The sequence below is a fragment of the Panthera uncia genome, chromosome F1 (assembly GCF_023721935.1).
Source record: "Panthera uncia isolate 11264 chromosome F1, Puncia_PCG_1.0, whole genome shotgun sequence".
Taxonomy (NCBI): domain Eukaryota; kingdom Metazoa; phylum Chordata; class Mammalia; order Carnivora; family Felidae; genus Panthera; species Panthera uncia.
In genome coordinates, this window is record NC_064813.1 from 41905789 (window position 1) to 41928929 (window position 23141).

General features: G+C 52.4%; 1 protein-coding gene across 1 annotated transcript in view; it reads left to right on the forward strand.

Annotated features, from left to right (window-relative positions):
- The first annotated feature begins 7271 nt into the window (after positions 1-7271).
- NFASC (neurofascin) overlaps positions 7272-23141 on the forward strand; it is a 71550-nt gene continuing 55680 nt past the window's right edge. Inside the window, exons 1-6 of the mRNA XM_049634477.1 lie at positions 7272-7544; positions 13547-13564; positions 14343-14448; positions 15989-16185; positions 16647-16769; positions 19161-19331. Of these exons, the coding sequence (XP_049490434.1) occupies positions 7451-7544; positions 13547-13564; positions 14343-14448; positions 15989-16185; positions 16647-16769; positions 19161-19331 (709 nt within the window). The 5' untranslated portion in view covers positions 7272-7450. The remainder of the gene's footprint in view (positions 7545-13546; positions 13565-14342; positions 14449-15988; positions 16186-16646; positions 16770-19160; positions 19332-23141) is intronic.

Below are 23141 nucleotides of genomic sequence, written 5' to 3' on the forward strand. Positions count from 1 at the left end.
GAGAGCTTTTAGATTTACAGCAAAATCAAGCTGGGAGGTATCGAGATTTCCCGTAAACCCCCTACCCCGACACACGCACAGCCTCCCTCATTAGCACCACCCCCCACCGGAGAGGTGCAGTTGTAACAAGTGATGAACTCACCCTGACACATCCTAATCACCCACAGTCCGTAGCTGACATGAGGGTTCACTCCCAGTGCTGTCCTTCTGTGGGTTTAGACGAATGTGTAATGACATGGGCCCACCATCATCGTCTCATACAGAGGAGTTTGATGCCCTGAAAATCCTCTGTGCTCCATCTATTCATTCCTTCTCCCCCCCCCCCCCCAACCTCTGGTGACCACTGATCTTTTTACCACCTCCATAGCTTTGCCTTTTCCAGAATGTCACCTAGGGACATAGAATCATACTGTACGCAGCCTTCCCATGGCTTCTTTCACTTAGTGATACGCATTTAAGCTTCCTCCGTGTCTTCTCGTGGCTTGATAGCTCATTTCTTTTTAGCGCTGAATAGTACTCCGTCGTGTGGATGCACCACAGTTTATGCATCCGTTCACCTACTGAAGGATGAAGGGCATGTAGGTCGCCTCCATATTCCGGTGATTATGGATGAGACGCCGCAGACGCCCGAGTGTGCGGGTCGGATTGTGTTTTCTTCACTGGACCTACTGCTACCTGATTTGTTTTTGTTCACTGCCGATTTCCTGTCTCCCTCACTGGAAAGAAGGCTCCACCAGAGCAGAGAGACCTTATCTCTCGTCCTTGTGTTATATTCTCTAAAGCAGCACCTGCTGCCAGATCTGGTAAATGAATGAGTGGCCTGCCGACTGCCACCCAACAGTCCCGGCGGGGGGGGGTGGGTTTCTGCTCTCGGGGACGTGGAACTGGCAGCTGAGCCACGTTTCAGCCCCGCCAGTCTTTCCTCCCATCATCACAGATGTGTTGTGACCACTGGCACAGCCCCGCCCAGAATGGGGCTGCGGGAACGTGGGGGGCTCCCGGTGATGACAGCTTGTGGGAGCCATGGGCCTCTCAACCGTCTGCCGGGGACAGCTTGTGGTGCCAACCCCAGGGGCTCCCCAGTCTGGGGAAAGAAAGCAAACCAGGATCCAGAAAGAAGGAAAAATTGGAAAGCACACTGATTGCGGGTGGATAATTATTACTAGTAGCCGCTGTTACCAGTAACGTCACGTAGGTAACCGGGATGTTTCCTTCATCCTGCGAACTCAAAGCCCGCCCCGGGGCAGCAACTAACACGTACTGAGCGTCACTCTGGGCCCTGTGCTTTGCCAAGGGCTTTAAGTAGGAATTGTGTATTAAGTCATCCCAGAAGCCCTCTGGAATAGTCCTGTGTGAGTTTTTCAGATGAGAAATACAGAGGTCTGAAGGTTCAGTACTTACTTGCCCGTGACCCCCACCCCCTCAAACTCAAGACAGTCATGCCGCACAGACCATGCTCTCGAACTTGACCAAGAGAGGCTGTCATGTCCAGCAGTCCGCACCAATGGCTGACCATCACCCGACTCCCACACCCTTCCTGGGCCCCGTCTCAGACATTTTGAATCTGAATCTCCCACAAGGCTTGCAAATTTAAAGTTCCGGAAACTTTAAAGCTTCAGTTCAGGGAGGTTACCTAAGTGAAGGAAGCATCCCACATAAGATAACAGAATTTCTAAGGGCATTCAAATTCAAAAAAAAAAAAACAAACCAGTTTTTTAAATCTGCAGGCCCGATTTGGCCCCTGCCTAGAAGTTTGAGGGTCCAGGAATCTGTGTATTTAAATAGTGCCCAGGAGTTTCTGAGAAGCATCCAGCTCCTTCCCATGTGGGTACATTGTCAGCACAGCACCTGGCCAAATGCTCCTTGGATTCTTTATGAAACAGTGAGCTCAGTACTTCACCAGGCAGAACATTCCATGTTTGGGTAACTCTGTTCCCTCTCTCTTTTCGTCTTTTTTCACACAGGGGTTGCAGGGCAGGGGGAGGATTTCAGAAGTGCAAGCATCGAATTAATCGTCTTCCGCAGCGTATAGTAGTACACCATCAGCCCACACAAGATTTCTCTTGTGGTTTTGTTTTTGTTCTTTTCCTCACTCTCTCCTCCTGCAATAGCCCTCCTTTTCATGTATTTTACATCCTTACGATCCACCTCTAACCTGTTTGATTTGATGTAAAAGGATCTTTCGGACACATTGTATCGATAGTGTATGTGGGTAGAGTATTTACTTTCATGGATGGTACTGTAGGATGGCTACATTTATCAGATTATTCTTCCTTACATCTCAGAGCAGCAGCTGCCTCTCTGGAACCTTCTCCCCTTCGATTCTAGTTTTTTCCCTCGTGGAGCTAAACGGAAAAATTCCACACCTTCTCCCAGCATTCCAAGACAGTCATCACGGCCCCTCTTCTGCAGCCCCCATCTGCCCTCTCACCAGATATGGGATTTTCCCTATTTCTCCCCAGGATGCTCTGTAGTTAGATGGCATTCTCCACCCACCCCCACACCTGCCCCTGAGTGATGTCATTCTCTACCTACCCCTAATGGGAGAGGAACCTGAGATACTTTGTGACTGGGCCACACAGCAAGATAGCGTAAGAAATAAGATTTGATTAGAAGCATGCACTTACCTGCCTCCAGTTAGATATCCCTGCCCTTGGCCTTTCCTACCTGGTTATCGGGATAGGAAAACTGTAACCCTTGGGGATGTGGGGGTACCTGCAGGCAGGACATCTCCCTCCTCACTCTGCCTTGACTTCTTTGAGTGCAACACTAGAATCCACATGCCCGGACACCAGTTAACACTCCTGTTCCTTAGACATGAGTGGAGAGTCCTTCAGAATGTACGGGAAGGATTACAAGCCGTGTGCCTCTCCTCCAGGCTGAGCAGACCAGGCTCCGGGAGCTGAAGATGCCTATATGCCCATGTGGAATAACCCACCTCCTCCTCTTCTGCCGTTTATCTTTATGAGCACATTAAAGACACCGAAACTTACATTTCTTTGTTATCGAGGTAAAATTGGCATATCAGAAAGTGAACCAATTTGTAGTGAACAATTCGGTGGCATTTAGGACATTCACAGCATGTACAGCCATCACCTCAATTGAGTAGTTCTTATTCTACTCCAGTGGAATCCCTTCCTCATCCCGACATTATCATCACCCCGAAAGGAAACCCCATACCCGTTACTTCCCGTTCCCCCTTCCCCTCTGCCTCTGGTAAGCACCAACCTGTGTTCTGTCTGTATGGACTTACCTATTTGGGATCTTCAATATAAATGAGATGATTCTGTATGTGACCTTTTGTGTCTTGCTCCTCTCAGCGAGCATAACCATCTCAGGTTCCCTCCACATTGTAGCAGGTGTCAGCACCTGCCTTCTGTGGCCAAGTGATAGTTCGTGCAATGTACGTACTGCAATTTTGCTTACGTATTCATCTGTTGATGGACATTTGGGCTGTTTCTACCTTCTGGCTGTTGTGAATGATGCTACTATGAACATGTGCACACAGGGACTTGTTTGAGTACTGGTCTTTAACTCTTTGGGGCATATACCTAGAAGTAGAAATATGGGGTCAGATGATAAATCTCTGTTTACTTTTTTAAAGAAACTACATTTTTAAAATTAATTAATTGATTAATTTTTAAATGTTTTATTTATTTTTGAGAGAGAGAGAGGGCACACAAGCAAGGGAGGGGCGGAGAAAGAGGGGGACAGAGGATCTGAAGCAGGTTCCACACTGAGAGCAGAGCCTGATGCAGGGCTTGAGATCATGAGATCATGATCTGAGCTGAAGTCAGACACTCAACCAACTGAGCCACCCAGGCACCCACATTTATTTATTTTTTTATTTAAAATGCTTTTGTTTTGGGGGCGCCTGGGTGGCTTAGTTGGTTGGGTGTCCGACTTTGGCTCAGGTCATGATCTCACAGCTCATGGGTTCAAGCCCCACATCGGGCTCTGTGCTCACAGCTCGGAGCTTGGAGCCTGCTTTGGATTCTGTGTCTCCCTCTGTCTCTGCCTCTCCCCTGCTCACCTTCTGTCTCTCTCTCTCAAAAATAAATAAATATTTAAAAAAAAAAGATGCATTGACTTTATATTAAAATGTTTCTGTTTTTGTTTTTGTTTTGAGAGAGAGAGAGCGTGCATGAGCACATGAGCAGGGGAGGGGCAAGGGCAGGAGGGACAGAGGATCCAGAGCATTTCTTTTTTAAATAGCAACTTTACTCTGGAACTTTCCTGCATATGGAGAGATGGGAAATTGGGTGAGGAGTCAGGAGATCTGGGTTCTTTTCCTGGCTTTGCCCCTAACCAGCTGTGTGACCTTGAGCAAATCACTTCCCCTCGCTGGGCTCTTGTTTTCTCATTTGAAAAGTAAGGGGATTTCATAAAGCAAAATGATCTTAAAAGTCTCTTCCTCTTTTAAGATTTTACTGGGAAAAAATGGATTCCAGAGAGAAGAGGGAGAGAGAATTATCAAACAGCTACCAGATTATCTCTAAGAACTTTCTCTACCGTGTTTTAAAATTGTGAGTTAAAGGCACCCCAAATAATTGGGCTTTTTTTGGTTTCCTGCCAGTGTGTTTCTAGTTAGTGAATAGCTCTGGCTTCTTATGCCCATCAAGATTCCCAGAACAAGATACCCTTCTCCTGCCCATCACTTCCTGTTGCCGGACAGCTCCTGAACAAAACATGGCAGTCATGAAGCCAAGACGGGAGCCAAACCATCCCCACTGTCCTACGTGAAGGAATGCTGAGCCTCACCCCATGCTGGTTCTCTCAGTACAAGGTGTCAGCCTGATAGCCTGAGTCTGGTCTTTGGAGATGTATGACCCAAGGAGGGGAGTTAGCAGACCCTTCCTTTGTCTATATAAAGACCATCTTTGGAGGAAGAACCAAAGACGTCCTGTGACGCCGTCCAGCCAGATTTTCCTCCTTCAGAGATTTCTACTCCCCTGACCCTCTTCTAGCTGATTGATCTCTGGCCCAAGTGCAGTGCCTAGGGAGGGAGGGAGTTTTTTCCTCCACTGGAGGGGAGCCTCCACAGTATGCCATCCAGGTCCAAAGCATGTGTTCCCCTGAGCCGCCTGCTGGTTTTCTGGGGAGACCCGAGTTTAAACAACAAAAACAAAACAAAAACTTGTGATCTAAGTGGTTTATTTCATTCAGTCAGCCATTTATTTGCTCATTTTTCATCCATCCATCACATATTTTTGAGTGCCTGCCATATTAGATTCTAGGAATAAACAAAATGAGGCACCTTCCCTATGGAGCCTTCCTTTTTTAATAGAGGGTACAGATGAGTGGCTTTTGGAAAGAACACAATGAATACGAAGTGACAAGTGCTTGACAAGGGGGCCACAAATGGTGTTCAGGAGTACAGACGAGGGACACACAAGTCACACTTGGTAAAAATCGTGGGAGGGCAGATTCAAAGCATGTTCTAGACAGAAGCTAATCTGTGTAGAAGTCACAGAGCACGACACATGATGGGACCTAGGAGATGACCGGTACTTGCTGGAACACAGAGGGAGGGTGATGAGAGGGGAGGTTGGAGAGGGGACTCCATTAGGGAGGATTTCACAGTCGGGCATCTGTGAGCTAGTGAGTTGACTGGGGCCTGGCATATTTGTATCCACACTTTAGAAAATGACACCTCTGGTGATGGGTGAAGAATGAGTCAGAGGGGTAAGAGTAGAAGTGGGGAGGGACACCCGGCTGCCTCATTTGGTAGAGCATGCGACTCTTGACCTCGGGGTTGTAAGTTTGAGCCCCACGTTGGGTGTAGAGATTACTCAAAAACAAAATCTTAAAAAAAAAGAAAAAAAGAGTGGAGGTGGGGAGACCACTCAGGAAGCTGCTGTGGTCACTGCCATGAACTGATGGTGACCGAAACCAAGGTGGAAGCAGTGGGAAGGAAGTAGATGGGGTCCAGAAACACGTGAGGTTGGGGGCTGCTGCTGGGCCCAGCGTCCAGGACCAGAAACTGCTGAAATCTGAATCAGAATCCTTTAGCCCGCCCCACATCCTGGCACAGGGGAGGGTCCTCATCCCCCCGGGTCTTCAGAAGCATAACCTTGTCTCCCAGGAGCAAGCCCTGGAGCCCTGCTCCTGTGCCCGACAGCCTCAGTCAGGACAGACGGGAGCTGGTGGTGGTGTACAGGTGAGAGAAGCATCCTGGGGGAGCTGCCTCCAGCCATCCTCTTTGACTTGGCCCCCATGGCAGAACAGCAAACTGGACCAAGTTTTAAGATCCCATGTTCTGGAAACTGGCAGTCTTAAATGACTGTATCTCATTCTTTTTTTTTTTTTTTTTTTCAAAGTATAGTTAACATACAGTGTTACATTAGTTTCAGATGCACAATATAATGGCAACAGTTCTACACATGACTCGGTGCTCATCAACGATAAGTGTACTCTTATCCCCTTTATCTATTTCATTCACCCCCCACCCACCTTCCGTAGCCATTCTTGCTTTTCTCTCTCAGGAGGAGGGGAAAAGGGTTTATCTCTTAAGGACTCCTCCCAGGCCCCTTGGGCAGCCATTTTTAATCCTTCCCCTTGCAGGCCTTAGAATGATTTCTTGTGCTTGAGGATGTGAGCACTGGGCGGTCATAATATCGCTCATTCTACCAACCCCCTGGAAGCCCCTTCTTCTGGGTCATAGTCTCAGCACTGCCATTATCTCTAAAGGGACAACATCAGGGCCACCATACCTTTGTGCACAAAATATTTGCAGAAATTCACTTAAAAAAAAAAGTCCAATGAGTAACCAGCTTCCACCTGTCTAACCCCTAACCCTCAGTGCAGCTGCCTTCACTCTGCCCCTGGATCAGAGGACATCAGTGTGATCTTTTCTCTGTGCCCTACCCCAGACTCACTCAAACCCAGGCCCATACAACACACAGGGTTCCTAGAAGCTATGAGATTCGTGTGTTTCTCACTGGCCTAGTGCATGGCATCTTCTAGGTGCTGGACCAGTGGGACAGTGTTTGTTTCCAGGATTATTCCAAGCAGAGTTGCCCTTCCTTCTAGAACAGTGGTTCTCAACCGGGAGTGGTTTTGTCCTCCAGGGGACAGTTGGCAATGTCTAGAGACATTTTCGATTGGAGGCAGGAGTGGGTTCTACTGGCATCTAGTGGATAGAGGCCAGGGATGCTGCGAAACATCCTGCAGTAATACCCAAGGCAGTTCCCCACACAGAGAATTGTGGGTCCCACATGTCCATCAAGGTTAAGAAATCCTATTCTAGAACACTGGTCTGTGACCAACAGGACCCTGGAGTCCTTCAGGCCCCGGAGGATTGCTAGAACAGACCACAAGTTCAAGAAAAACTCACTTGGCATTGTATTTCTTTCCACAGCTGAACTCTGTCCGAGAGGCCCAGTTAGAGCTGCTGGAGGCAGCAAGACCCCGCGGGCCGGGGAGCAGGGAGCGGGGCCCAGTACTGAGGATGGCCAGGCAGCAGCAGCCGCCGCCCTGGGTCCACGCAGCCTTCCTGCTCTGCCTCCTCAGCCTCAGCGGGGCCATCGAGATTCCTATGGATCGTGAGTCCTGCCCCATCCTCTTTGATTCTCCTGATTTGGGGCGGAGGAGTTGGGAGGGGATGGGAGGTCGGCGGGGAGTGAAGAGCAACTTTGGAAGAGGCTGGGGAGAGGGGAAGTGATTCTGGATGCAGAGCTGGGTTTCCCTGCAAAGAATTGACGGAAGCAGATCCGCGTTTGGGAATGTGAGACGAATTGCGCGGCACGATCTCTGAGGACTGTGGCTGAGCTGATGCTGGGGCTGCCTGGAGCCTGCCGAGCAGGGCTGGAGGTGGCAGATTTGAAAGTCAGTGTGGCACTCAGGAGTTCTTCCCTCCACTCTCCTCCCTCCGATCTCTGCAGTCTTGACTTGCCCATCAAAGTGGAGTTTCCAAGGACCAAGTGCAATGGATAGTTCTCATTTGCCTTCCTAATATCTGAGCTGGATCCTAGGCCCTCGCGGCTGGACTAATCAGGATGGATGGCCTGGGGAGGGTTGGGAAGGGAATTATTTCGCAGAAGGCTGGGGCTAAATGAAACAGTAAAGTAGAGCTCCATTTCAATGCCAGGGTCCAAAACCCAGGCGCTGATTCCCTCTGTTTGTTTTTGCCTCGCCCGTGGCGAAGTTGGAAAGTAAAATCTGTATCATTCTGTTTCCCACGGTGGGGGCATTATTTGGCCATCAGAATCATAAAATAAGGGGTTTGGGATGCCGACAGCCATGTCTCTTGCGGCCGTATCTGTTGCTACGTTCGTAAGTGGCTCAATGACTGGCAGCCATGCTCCATGGCCCTGCATTTAGCTGCGTACCCCCCTTTGCCGCCATTCTGACACCTCCACCGGAATGTCTTGGCATTCCAGTGCTCTGATGTGGGCATACCACCTCTGTCCCCTGTGTCCTGCTTCCAGAAATAGATGGGATCCACATGATGCCGATGCTGACTTGGGCTCTGTCCAGGTGACAGATGTCTAGGGAGGGCTGGGAGAGGGATACAGGCTCCAAGAAGTGCCCACTGAGCTCTCCAAAGCCAGACCCTGGGGCCGGGAGTCAGCATAGCTTGGAGAAGAATTACACATACTTCAGCGCCCCCCTCCCCACTCAACCCTACAAATAATAACTGCCCAGAGGAGTGGCCACTTCTGGGTAAGAGAAGGCCAGCAGAAACTATAAGGACCCAGAAACAAGACGGGCAAGGCCCTGTTGCCTTCCCAATAGCCCCAAGTGCATGTATGTGTGTGTGCATGCACGTGTGTGTGTGCGTGTGTGTGCGTTCACTGAATGGGGGGGGGGGGGGTCATGACATGAACTGTTCCCGTGGAGACCATCTCCACTGATAGCTCAAGGAAGAGTCTCTCATTAACAATCCCAGGCAGACAGTCTAATAAGGAGCACGATAAGGCCAAGTCCCTGGAGAGCAGAGGGATACAGAGGAAATTGGGTTATCAAAGAAGTGGTGAAGGCTCATTTCCCTTCTGCTGCTTCTCCTCACTCATTCACTTGCCACTTTGATCCCTGGGGCTAGTGGGTGAGGGGTTCCTTCAAGAAGAACTTATAAATAGATGGCTTTGACATCTTTGTTAGGAATCTGGATTTCTAAAGCTCTACCAGAGCCATGGGCAGGTGAGCTAGCAGTCAGTCTCTCCAGAGTACCGCGTGTGGGGCAAAGAGCCACAAGTGCCCTGACCTCCCCCACCACCATCTCCCCACCTCAGTGTCCGTGAGGAGGGCCTAGAGTGTCCCCTACTTCCGGAAATGCATTGAAGGAAACATAGACCTTTCCTTGCTCTGGGTCACACAGCAAATGGGTGATGGATTCATGAATAGATCCCAGGTCTCTTTAAGATGTACAACTTGATGACCAGGTTGGCACTCGATATGTCCCACCCCTCCCTCTGCTAATCCCACCTTCTTTTAGTTCTTGGAACTCACCAGAGTAGCAGCTGCCACATGTCTGGCTGAAAGCTAAGTGCTTTAGAAGCATCTCCTCTGAGTCTCATCTTTCGCTGACAGGTTAGAAAACCGAGGTGCAGAGAAATAAAGCCGTTCTCTCCAGCTCATAAGTGGCAGGGCCAGCACATGACTACAGCACCTCTCTGAATGAGGAGGTGAGGTCTTTTGTGACACCAGGCCTGGTGCCCCGGGCCGCCGCACAACAGGAAACTCCTGATGCCTGCCCGAAGCATGCCTCCTATGCCCTATACCTCCCTGCCGGCTGCAGGCTCAGTGGCCCTGGTGACATGTCCAGAATAAGCCTACAGAAGATGAATGCAAGACAAGAGAAGGCCAGCCCTTCAGAGGGGACCCAGTTGCCCAGGGAAGAGGTCCTCTTCAGCCAGGTTTTCCCCTCTTGCTGGGCCCAGCATAACAGGTGCCCCCCAAGTTACCTGAGCCCACCCTTCCTTCTTCACCCTAGGCCGTGGCCCGGTGGGAGGGGCTGGGGAAAGACCGTACGTTCTTACTCCTCTCCCCCCAGAGTCATTGAGGTATTTATTGACATACAACATATGTAAGTTTAAGGTGTACAACTTGATGATTTGCTACACGTATACATTACGCAATGATGACCCCATGGGTTAGTTTACACGTCCATAATTACCTTTTGTGTGTATGGGGTGGCAACTTTGAAGATCTGCTCTCTCAACAACTCTCAGGTGTATGATATAGTTCTGTTAACTACAGTTGCAGGCCGTACGTTAGGTCCCCAGAACATACCCATCTTAGAGCTGGAACTTTGTACGCCTTGACCAGCATCTCCCCACTTTCCCGCCCCCCTCCCAGCCCTTGGCAACCACCATTCTACTTTGTTTCTTTGAGTGTGAAGTTTTTAGATTCTACATAGAGTGAGAACATACCGGATCTTTCTCTGACTTAATTTCACTCAGCGTAAGGTCCTCAGGGCCTATCCGTGTTGTCACAAAAGGTAAGAGAGAGATGCCTACACCCCACGTTCACTGCAGCGTTATTCATAAGAGCCCAGACGTGGGAGAAGTGAAGGCCAGGCACTCTTCTGGGAGAGGCTGCGGGGGCTCTGGCTAGAGGCTGCCCTGTCAGGGGTGCCCTTCCGCTCGCTTGCCCCTTCACGGGGCATTATCTGTGCCTTGAGGACCGGGGCACTGCTTCTGCTCTGGGGAGTTTGGGCCCAGCAGGCTTCCTGGAATAGCCCCCGGCGGCTACACAATCCCTCATTGAAGCCCCGGCCTCCAGCTCCCGCCGCTGTGCCAACAGAGTCACACGCACCCACCTCACCCCCCTCACCAGCCCCAAGGAGAACAGCGTGACCTTTGAAGAAAGCAAAGGGTCGCCTCATCAACAAGAGTGGGTTTGCCAAAAAGTGAGTCTGCTGGCAGCTCGCCCCTCTGTCCCCCTCTCCACGTCAAGGGACTGGGCATTTTTCTCCTAGGAGCCCACAGAGGAGACGGCGGGGTGGGAGGAACATTTCTTCCTCACTGTCATCCCAAATAGTGCTGCAGGACGACCTCAATACACACACACACACACACACCCTTCAGGGATGGGTTGGGTGCCAGGGACTGTAAATACCAGCCAGGGAAAGAGAAGAAGTGCATGGATAAAGGAACCTTGCAGACGGGGCAGGCACCTGCCTTACCCCCTGCAGAGCTCATTGGAAGACTTTTCCTCCCCCTTGGAAGGCAGAAGAGCAAACTCATTTTCCACTTGACATCACCAGCAAGTTCTATAGATGGAGAGAAGGGCAGGTGGTGTAACAGAGGGTTTGGGGTGGGGGGGTTGTCACAGGACTAAGTAGGCTGCCCTTGTCCCCAGGCACGCGGTCCTCACGGTCATCTCCCTATGGTGGCTTGTCCTCTGGTTTGGTTGTGTCTCTGTAATAAATTCCTTGGTGGCACAATGGCGGTTGCAGATGTCATTACCTCCTTAGGGAATTAGACTCTCAAGAGGCCCCTGGCCTGATTTCAGTGTGGGGCTGGGGACAGCATCCAGCCAGCTCTGAGGGTCTCCACTCCCCCCAAGACCTCCCTCCTTACTCTCCTTTGTCCAGAATGTCAAGGAGGAGAGAGTGTTGGGGCTCCTCTTGGCCCACCCACCTCTCTGGCCCAGGACGGATCTGTGAAAGGAGCTTTGGACCAGACTACAGGAGAACTGGTCCTTATTCCAGTTCTGCAGCAAATTTGCTACGTGCCCTTAACTGAATGACTTCCCTTCTAAGAATCTGAGATTCCCTGGATAATGTCTAGGGCTCTTTCCATTGAGCCAACCTTTGATTTTATAAAAGAGAGGCTTGAAGGCCATGTGGGCAAAGCAAAACCCCTGCCAGGACAAGGACAGAGCCCTCCGCTGTGTGTGAGGACCCAAGAGACATCAACTGTGTCTTGAGATGAAGAAACCGCAGGCCTGGGCTAGTGGTCAAAGGGCCTACTTCTCCTGAAAATGGCCCATTCTCCCCTCCTCCCCCTCCATGCCCAACCACACTGGCTTTCCAGAACTATCTTTCTTGGGCCCCTGGCAGGAAGATCTTATATGGGTGAAGATGCCATCATGGGGAGTTCCCGGGAGCACGTGTTCAGAAACCACAGATTTCTGCTTTTCCCCGGACTTTTCATTCCTTTTTGTTTCCTGCCGAGGCTGCACCCAGGCAAATGGCAAAGCAGATAAAATATTTCAGTGCCCCAGCAGACACACAACCCTGGCCCACTTGAAAGAATTGTTTTGAACCTTTTCGTGGGTCTTACTCAAGACTTTCATGTACCAACAGTGTGGATCGCAGGGGACTCGTTCCTGCCACACTCCACCTTTCCTCTCCCATGTCTGTCTTTTCTCTCGTGACTCTTCCGGAACCTCTTGGTCCTGCCTTAGCCCTGCCTGCTGCACACCGCCCTTCTCTGGGCCCCTGGACTCCTCTTCCACAACTCACTGCGGCTGAGTCAGAAAGCTTCGAGGTCACCTTGGCTCCCCCGCAGCCTTTGCTTCCTGGGGAAGCACCCACTCTGAAGAAGTCAGCCCACAGCACCAACATGTATCTGATATCTGCACCAGCGTGACATACGCACGGCCTGTTACTTCACGATAGAACCATAAAGAAGGGACATCTTACGAAATTACAGAAACACATGTTCTCCTTTCTGCGAATTTTAACCAAGACCTCCTCCCCAGGAAGCACATGACCATCGAAGATCCTGCCGTTCGAAGCTTGGTACACAGACCACCAGCTTGTCAGAAACGTAGGGTCTGCTAAATCAGAATCTGCATTTTAACCAGACCCACCCCCCCAACCCCCGCCAGCCTGGGTGATTCATACACTTGTCAGGTTTGAGAAGCCCGACCTCAAACATGCACACACCTGTACACGAGCACCCGCACATCTCAGGTGTGCAGACCTTTGCTACCTGCCTCTTTATCCTTTTCGTAAAAAGCACAGAAAGGAGTGGTGGGCTCTGTTTCATCCCTGCACTTGTTTGGAAGAGGGATTTCCGTAGGGCAGCGTATTTCTGCCATGAGCAGAGCCGCGGTGATTCATCGGTCCCTAGAATTTTCCAAAGGATAGGCAAGAAGGTGCTTGCATGTGGGACAGAGAAGAAGGTGCAGCGGAAGGAGCGAGGCCTGTGGACCATGTGGGCTTTGCCTCATAGCGCTGGTTCAGATCTGCTGCTGCCAGGCTTCTCAGCCTCAGCCTCACCCGGGCACCATTGGCCAGGGGGCCCGCTTTCCTCAATGGCGTCCAGAGAGGGTGGACGGCATCTTTAGAGCCCAGCCTCTTTCCAGCAGCATCGTCCCATTCAATAGTTGGGCTTTCCCGGCAACACCACTTGATGAGAAGCCGGTCTTTCTGCTCAACTGCTTGGTTTGAGCTCCCCGTGGAAATGTCGCCTCTGTGAAGCGCTCGCTGAGTCCGTCCCCACCTCTGGGTGGCTCTCCCACCGAGCGCTGCAGCCCTACTCTCCCGGCAGGCTGGGGCGTGAGGACCCCTGGGCGAGTAGTCGTGTACGATAACCTATAACCGCTGTCTTCTTTTCTCCCCCTCACAATGCTAACCCATCGGAACTAACAGCAAGCATTCAGAATGAGCGTAAGTCCCCTGGGCGCCTCTGTGCACCTGTGCCTCTGGGAGGTAGGAGGGCAGCAGGGAGGGTGGGAGAAGGCCAAGTGAGGAGATGGGGGGGATCAGCCGCCTCTCCACCCTGCCTGCTGGGGGTTTCTTGACACCAGGGCCCTGTAGTGCGGTCCCTTACCACACGGGGACGCAGCCATCCACCCGGAGATTCCTGTTGCTGGGAAGGGCAGAGGAGCAGGTGGGTAAGAAGGGCCTCCGCTCCCCACCCTCAGGTAGCTGGCAAGGAGCACCGCGGAGAACACTGGAGGTGGGGACCAAGTGTGAGAGGAGCTGGTTCTTTGGGCCCAGGTCCTGGGAACTTGAACCTGTGAGCTCCAGCCTCACCACAGTTCGGCCGTCTGTTGACCCTCCAGGGCTCAGAACCATCACGGCTCCTAGGCTCTGGAATGTGACCTGCGCTGGGTTCCTTTATTCATTCGACAAACATATATCAAGAACTCTTGTGCACAAGGCATCATACTGAGTGTTGGGATAGAAGAATGGGTAAAACAAAAGTTTCTCGTAGGGATCCCATGAGATCTTCGAGGGATTCTTCTTAGGCTCAGTCTTTGGCATAACCCCCTTTCCTGCGGCCCCATTTAAGGAGCTGGGTCCCCAAAAGGAGGCACTGCCCGCCCCCCGTTTGCCTGCTTGTCCTATGGCTCCTGAAGATGCTAATTTCAGCCATTCCCCGAGCCCGGGGCCCCCGGCAGGTCCCCGCAACCCTGACCGCTCCCTGTTTGTGCTGTTGCAGTGTCCCAGCCCCCGACCATCACCAAGCAGTCAGTGAAGGACCACATCGTGGATCCCCGTGATAACATCTTGATTGAGTGTGAAGCAAAGGGGAACCCGGCCCCCAGGTGAGTGCGCTGGCAGGTAAATCCAAGGGGCCCCGCAAAGAGGGCATTGAGACCACACCCCTGCCCTTCAGAGAAGAACCCCCGTCCTCTTGAAGAGGACATGAAACAGAAGCACGGAGATATTACGCCCCTTTGCCAAGGTCTCCCAGATTGAAAAGGGCAGAGCTTAGATTTAAACCCAGGCCTCTGACTGCACTGCCCCCCCCCCCCCCCCCCCCCCCCCCCCCCCCCACCCCCGGTGCTTCCCCCCCCAGCAAAAACTGGAGATTCAGAGATGTTCTGCTATTGGTCCCCCGTCTTAAGAGCAGCCTCCACAGGCTGGACTGTTCCAGAGCCTCGTGCCTGATTCAGACCAAACATGACAGGACCCCGTGCAGGTGTCTGTCAGGGAAAATGAGGCAGGACAGAGCCTTGGGTATATGGCAGCCTTCTTCTGCCCACCCCCCACCTGGTCTGCGTGAGCCTGAGAACGAGCAAGGCCTCTCTCTCACCCAGGGTGGAAGGAACAGGGTCATCCTGCAGGGTCAGGCAGGGCATAGATGGCCTTACTTCTGAAGTTTGGTCTTTGCCCCCCACGGTTCCTTTGCAGTAACAGTGATTCTGAGACACTGAGCAGCCACTCCTGCTTCTTTTAAGTTATGTTCTGGACAGCTGTGCGCACATCCCCACCCCCCCAGAAGGAGAGGGAGATTCTAGCGTCTTCCCCTCTGGGCTCAGTTTTGTGAGGGCTGCTTGTTCTTTCAAAGCTGGCCCTCCTGGGCTAGAAGGTGCGGCCACTGCTGTCTTCTGCACCCATGAGCAGGAGCATGGATAACCCGGGCCATTGCTCTTTGGCTTTGGCTTTAGAGTTGGTTATCGAATGAGACAGGAGAGGTAGAGCCAGCTCCCCGATGTGCTTGGCCTGGGTGAAATATTACAAAAAATCAAACTCCCCGCCTAGGGACACCTGGGTGGCTCAGTCGGTTAAGCATCTGACTCTTGCTTTTGGCTCAGGTCACGATCTCATGGTTCATGGGATCAAGCTCCGAGTCAGGCCCCGAGTGGATGGTGTGGAACCTGCTTGGGATTGCCTCCTTCTCCCTCTCTCTCTGCCTCTCCGCCCCACCCCACCACTTTCACACACGCCCTCTCTCTTTCTGTCTCAAAAAGAAATAAATATTTTTTAAAAATAATAATAAAATAAATAAAAACTAAAAGTCCCTGCCTGCTCCCGCAAAGAACATTGTCCCCCGGTAGCTATGTGGGTATCTACCACTTCCAGCCATGACTCCCAGCCTTGGCTGGGTAAGAGCGCTAATGTCAGGGACATGCCCCCCACACGGTCATCTGACTGCCACCTAGGACTCTGCATTTTATCAGGCTTCCCAGTCAGTTCTGCCGCTCAACCAGGGTGGGACCCACTGGTATGGAGGTGCGGTTATGGGACAGGGTCAGGGACCAGAGCCCCGAGGCTCTCACCTGGAGCCCGGAGCCCACCCTGTTTCTCTTTGTGGTCCTGCCTCTCCCCTCCGCTCCCGTCCCCCGCCCCCATCATACACAGCTTCCACTGGACTCGCAACAGCAGGTTCTTCAACATCGCCAAGGACCCCCGTGTGTCAATGAGGAGGAGATCCGGGACCCTGGTGATCGACTTCCGCAGTGGGGGGCGGCCCGAGGAATATGAGGGGGAATACCAGTGCTTTGCCCGGAACAAATTTGGCACGGCCCTGTCCAATAGGATCCGCCTGCAGGTGTCCAGTGAGTAGCATGGGCAGAGGGGGGACCGGCATGCCCTGCTTCTGGGGAAATGGGGGGGGGAGCATGGAGGGTCATTCCAGAAAGGCCGCCCCTGCCCTTGGCTGCCTTGGTGCCCTGCAAGTCTTGCTTGCTGTTTGCCTCTGAGGAGGAGCGCACCTCCCCCTACTCAGAAAGATTCCTGGGAGAGGAGGCTACCAAACCAGTCTTGAGCAACTTCACCTGCCTTCTGGGCAAAGGAGGAGAGGAAGGAGAGGAGCCTTTGAAGCTGTGTATTTATTTAGACAAATGGCCTCTGTTCTCTCGCTGTACCTCACCTAGACCCACGGGGGCTCTCTCCCCACTCCCTTGTTCTCCCATCTCCCCTTGTCCTTCTCCCCCTTGCATTTCTGCCTCTAACCTGCTCCTTGCCTCGGCCCCAACCATCCCCCTCATTTCACCCGCCTCTGTCTGACTCTCCCCAGAATCTCCCCTGTGGCCCAAGGAAAACCTAGACCCTGTCGTGGTTCAAGAAGGTGCTCCCTTGACCCTCCAGTGCAACCCCCCACCCGGACTTCCGTCCCCAGTCATCTTCTGGATGAGCAGCTGTAAGTCTTGGGGGGCGTTTGATTTCTACTTTAATCTTAAGGAGGGGGGTGGGTGTGTGAAATGGGAAGGGCTTGCCCAAGGCTGGAAGGCCTTCACTTGTGAGAAGCCGGTGTAAAGGGGCCACGTGGCTGAGAACACGGTGAGAGGCCGCTCAGGCTAATTTCCTAGCCTGACTGCTGATAGCAAGTTGCTTAACATCTCTGGGCCTCAGTTTCCTCTTCTGGAAGAAATAGGGCTAATCGCTGTCCCTCTTTAATAGGGCCATTGTTAGGATAAATGAGGTCATACAGCCAAAATGCTTATAACAGAGCCAGATGCACGGTAAAGTGCTCAGTAATATTTGTGATGATGGCGAGTTGACAGAAAGCCTCGTGGTTCAATCTCTGGTCGGTCTGGATTTACTGGGACACAGCCAGGCACAGGGATGTAACCTTTGATAAAGGAGCGATAGGGAGACGGTGTTTGCAGAGGGACAGAGTATCGTCGAGAGCTTGTTCGGTTCTGTTTTGGACTGCGACTCTTCACCACTCTGGACCTGTTTCTTCCCACATTTTCAACCAAAATAAGTGGGGACGTGAGTTATAAAGGCGACTGGAGCGCCGCTGTCTGTGTCTTCCCGGCTTCCCCTCCGCCTCCTTCCGTACCTGCTCCCGTCTGTCCATCCATCGCTCAATGTATAGATCTGCCTGCTCGCCTGCTTATCATGCATCTTCCGTCCATCCCCGAGTTTTTAGCGGCCTGCTTCTGAAAGAGGCTGCCTGTCGAGGAGGCAGAGTTGCGCATTGTTTTGCAGACAGAGGGCTTTGCCCTCATTCATTCTCTCGCTACATCACCATGGTGCATACGCCTGGGGAAGGCTGCCCGGCCACGGGCTGGAGGGTTGGTTAGTTAGCTAACAGCTCAGACCCTCTCATCCCCTGCATCACTCCCGTCACCAGCTTATGTCCATGCTGCCTCCCGAGCAGATCTCGTGACCCTTGCTGGCATCTGTCCAACACAGGCCACCATCCGCATTTCCCTGGGTTGCCATAATCAGCCATAACTGGCCTCCTTGGTCTTCCCAAAAATGAATCTGATAGTTTCATTTGTATGCTCCGAGCCCTTCACTGTCTCCTCCGTCACCTCGGACGAAGTCCAGACTTCTTTCCCTTCCTGATCTGGCTCCCTCTGCCTCCCCAGCCTTTCTCCTACCCCTTGCCCCAGCTGTGTGCACTCACCTTTAGCACACACTGTTTCTGCTGCTTAGAAACCTCTTAGGGCCCCTGTCTCTTCTGTCTGGTAATTGTCATGCGGCCTCCAAACCCCAGATGAGGACACCCTGGAAGGAACTGGGTGCTACTCTTCTCAGCTCATCCCCTTCTTACCAGGTGCTTCCCACTCACCACCCTGCACTGTTTATCTGCTGCACCTTCTGCTAGATTCGGCTCTCTTTCACCAATACTTGGCACAGTGCCTGGCACACAGTAGGCCTGCAGTAAATCTTGGGTAAATGATTTGCAGAACCGACCAGCCCATCGTTGAAGGGTTGGCATCATTAACTTTGAGCCTTAAGAAGTAACGTCTTCAGGGGCTCCTGGGCAGCTCAGTTAGTTGAGTTTCCCGCTCTTGATTTTGGCTCGGGTCCTGGTCTCACGGTTCATGAGATTGAGCCCCTAGTCAGGCTCCGCACCGACAGGGATTCTCTCTCCCTCTCTCTCTGTCCCCCTCCTGCTCGCGTGTGCTCTCTCTCTCAAAATAAATAAACTTCAAAACAAAAAGAAATAGTGACTTAATAAACAATTGTGGGGGGGGGCAGGGTAGGAAGGAGTTTGAGTTTACGTCTAATGCTTCAAAAATCATAGATAATGTAGTCAGCCTCCTCAGCCACTCCCAGGATGTCACTAATTCTAAAAAGCACCATTTTCATGTGTTAACCATCACTGAAATTAGGAAGCACCCTAAAATTGGTGGTGCATATCATTGATTAGTATGTATCTCGCGATTATAATTGGTAGTGCTGGTGGGAGTAAGAGCTTCAGATAGAAAACGAGTGAATTTGACTCTTGATTTGGGAAGCAAATCCCTCCCTCTGGCTCGGGGCCAGAGTTTTTCTGGCATGAACAGGAGGCGGAAAAGTATGGCCATAGAGCATGGGTGTGGTGGGCAGACCGGTGTGAATCTGAATCCTGCCCTTCCGTCACTGCTTTTCCAACGCAGGACACATTAAATCCACCGCTCTCTTATCTGTAAAATTCGAATAAACCTTGCCTCAGAGTTGGAGGATTAGACCAAATAACGTTGAATTCCTGACCCACCGGGCGCCCTGTTGGTCCTCGATTGCCAGAACTATCATGATTGTATTACTGTTACCATTACTGCTAACCTCCCTCTGTACCTCTGCTTCCTAATAGCCATGGAGCCCATCACCCAAGACAAGCGCGTCTCCCAGGGCCACAACGGAGACCTGTATTTCTCTAACGTGATGTTGCAGGATATGCAGACAGACTACAGCTGCAATGCCCGCTTCCACTTTACCCACACCATCCAGCAGAAGAACGCGTTCACCCTCAAGGTCCTCACCAGTAAGTGCAGGTCCCTGCCGGGGGCCAGGAGCCAGGGGCACAAGCCCACTGAGCTCATGGAGCCCCAGGCACCTGGGTCTGGGGGAAGCCTTGTCCCCGAGACTGACCAGGGAATCTTCCCGGCTCATTGTGCCTCAGCCACTCGAGCCACTTGAAACGACATCTCTTCATTCTGAAGCCTTGGGTTAAACTTGGTCCCACTCTAAGTCAGTGCCTCTCAAGCTTCGGTGTCAGTCCGAGTCACCTGGCCAACTGGGCAACCATCCCAGGCTCAGCCCTAACCTGCCTCCACGGTCCCGGCCTCCGTGTTCTCCATTAGCTCTCTAGGTGCCCTGGACACACAGCGGCATCGGAGAAGCACTGCTTCGAGTGGCCATCTGGCATCTCTCTCGTGCACGCAGCTTGAGTATTTCTTTTATGTCTAGCCGTTGTATGGTTGTCTGTACTTCTAGAATAAAGCCATAGTACAGAATAGCCAAATGAGTAGGGACACCACCATGAATTGTGCTTGATTCTGTAACACGTATATGCTGGACCGCCTGGAATGACTGCGTTTGCAAGTTGCAGACTTATGTTCTGGTTTTATTTGTTGCCGTTTTTATTTCCCGACGCCGTTTGGCTGGTGCCAAGGGGAGTCGGCATTTCCCGATCCGCTTAGCACGGGTGGCCCTCCACGGAGGAGGAAACCTAGTCAGTTCACAGAGATACTTCTTGCCGGGGACCCGCCGGCCTGGAGCTCTGGCTTCAAGTCCTCAGCCTGCTTTAGGGCATTGGGTTCAAAGTGGCCGTGGTAGTTTGCAGCGTGGGTTTGTAACAGGCCTTCTCGAGAGGAGACCTCAGTCTGTCGGACTCAGCTGTGAATGCCGTTTTCCACACCGTGGACGGTGGTGGTTTTGGGGGAGGCCAGGCAAATGGCATCACATAGGCACCGGCAGCTGCCGCAGGTGGGGGAAAACAGCCTGAACCCCAGAGCCCACACACCTCCCAGAAGGGCGCGGGGAGAGGCCGGGGGAGCTCACTCCTCACTCACGACAGCTGGGGGCCTGGCCCCCTCGTACTGTCGTTTTTCCTCAGCGGTCCCTGCCAGTGATGGAAGCAGGTGGTACTGAGAGCCCCCAGCCCCACACTCCGGGTCCACTGGGCATCGGGGTGGACCCCCAAGGAACAGCTTTCTTCCTGCTCCCCTTCTCCTGTATGGAAGTTTTTTCCCTTCTTCTTTTTTTTTTTTCCCTCTTCATTTTCTTCTCTGCTTTCTCACTCTCTTCCTCTGTCCTTCTTCCTTTCTTCTTTTCTCCTCCCTCATCTTCTTTCTCTCTGGACCCCATTGAACCCTCCTCCAGCCCATCTCCCCCGCTTCTGCAGCTCCCGACGCACTATTCTAAAGTTGGTGTCACGCTGCCCATAATTTGCTAACCAATAGGATGGCCAGAAACCCCAGGAAAAGCCCCGCGTGCTCCTGGCAGGATGACCCAGCTTCATTCTGCTTGCTGCCCCTCGCTGGCTTTCTTATTCCGGACCCAGGCCCAGAGGGGACCCTTAGAGAAGAAAGTTGGGCTGCCTGAAGTGTCTCAGTGCACGTCAGGAGCAATCAGCTGCCAGCTGGCTGAGCTGAGGAGGACAGTGTGGTCTGCCCAGGACCTCGGAGTGGCCTCTGGAGCCAGGATGCGGCCGGCAGTGCTGGGCAGTGAGGTCAAGATGCTCACTGAGCCAGTCCCCGGACGGCCTTCGGTGCCGTCACCTGGATTCCTTTCTGCTTGCCCGGTGCGATGCTGAAAGTCAGCCTCCTGTTGGGGGAGTGAGTCAGGTGACCTTCTGTGGTCCTCAGTGTCATGTGGGGTGCACGCAGGGAGATGGAAACGGTAAAGCGTCTTCCTCTGTGGAAGGAGGCAGCTAGAGATTCTCAACATTTAGAAGTTCGACTTTCCAGAAACATCCTTTTCTGTACCCGAGGAAGAAAAGGATATTTATTTCTGCTTCATTTTGGGGTCCCCTTCGCCACTGAAAACTCTTTCCTCCGAATGCCGAGAACCCCCCAGGTGATGAGAACAGAACCCCGTCTGCTTCCTGGAGTTCTCCCAGGGGCAGCTTTGGCTGGGAGCAAGTTCTGGGCATCTGCGCCAGCCCAGAATTGGGCACAGTTGCTTAAAATAGCACAGTTGTGCTCTCTCTGCTTTCCTGCCTGGAAAGGACATAGGCTCTTTCTTGTACCTCCAGAACCAGGTCTGGGGGTGGGAGGCAAAATAGCCATGCTAGGACAGCTTCAAAGTCTCTTCTCACCATGCCCCTCCACCACCGTTTGCCCCGTGGGGGAAGAAACCAATCTCATCATGCCTGAGTTTGCACTACCTACGTAAAAGGAAGGGGGAAAAGGTATCTAATACAAAACACTGGGTGATCTGAAATCATTTTTCAAATTTGTTTTGGGTTGCGGTCAAAGACAAACAGCAGAGTCGGGCTCACAAAGATGTGCGTGTCCTACTTTGCCCACACCGGAACAGGTCCCTTTGGGTGCCTTCTGCCACAATAAGAGGTGACCGTGGTGAAGGAGGAGGCTTCTCTGCTGAGGCAGACAGTGAAGCACTAAGCCTGCTTCCTTCTAATGTCACTTCTAATCTAAGTGACACTCTTAGGAGTCAGAAAGCCTCCCTTTCTCAGCTGTGCTGCAGAATCCACAAACCATGAGGTTAGTTCCAAGCTCGGATCACTTCTCTGCAAAGAGGTGGGTTCTGTTTCACCTTGGTCGCATGGGAGCCTAGGAGCATGAAGCCAGGGCCCTTTTAGCTGTGTGCCCCTGTCCTCCCAAGCCAGAGGAGGACCGTCCCCTCCCAAGGCAGCCTCAGCCCCTCCTCCCCTCTGCCACCCTGCCTCTTCATTCCGCGGCAGGCTGAATCCCACCCTTAGCTCCAGGTGAACCCAAGCCAACTCTCCAGACTGGCTCGGACTTTTCAACATGCCCCATCTTAAGGGATAGTTCTGAATAATGCACATCTCCCCTAGTGGATGTTAAGCAGATTTGGGAAGCGATGCAATACGGTCCCAGCGAAGAGTGTTCACAGCCTCTATAATCGGTTGTAACACGATTTGATCTGTCTTCAAATATGCAAATATTCTGGCACAGCGCCTTGCCTCCCTCGGGCGGTTGGACTCTGTCCCTGGCTTCTCAGGGCTGTCTGCTTGGCTTCCAGTCGGCTATACCCCCCACCCCACCCCCTGTTGGTACCATCAAAACTTGAACCCAGTAGCTGGACGGGGATGGCGGTAGAATGAAAAGCACAGCCTTGGCATGCTTCAGTGCCCTGTTCCAAAATGTCTTTCACGGAGGATTAAATGCCCAAGGGTCTTAATTACCTAACGTCGGAACCAAAGCCGCCGACCTCCTGCTGAAGGGATGACTTCAGCCCCAGCCAGTCTAGGAGCTCTGAATCTCTAGCTTGGTCAGCGGGTTTCTCCCATCCAAGTGTAAAACTCCTAGCCCATACCCTCTCTCTCCTGTCCCAGGCTCCCTTTCTCTTCCGAAAATCTGAACCGCAGCCTGGCTCTCTCTGCCTCCCTGGAGTAGAAGGAGGCCTTCTGCCAGCAGTGACATCTCAGAGACCAGGGTGGTGCCCGCTGGTCAGGTGGGCTGGGGAGGCCGGGTGCTTCTCGCTGGCAGCCCGTGATCACCAGGAGCTGCCAAGGGCCCCTGTGTCCCTCTCTCTCTGTCTCTCTGTCTCACTCTCTCTGTCTCTGTTGATGAACTGTATCTCTTGGACTGTCTTCTCTCACTGAGCTCCCACCACTGCACCTTACCTTCTCAAGGAGGGCTCTGCG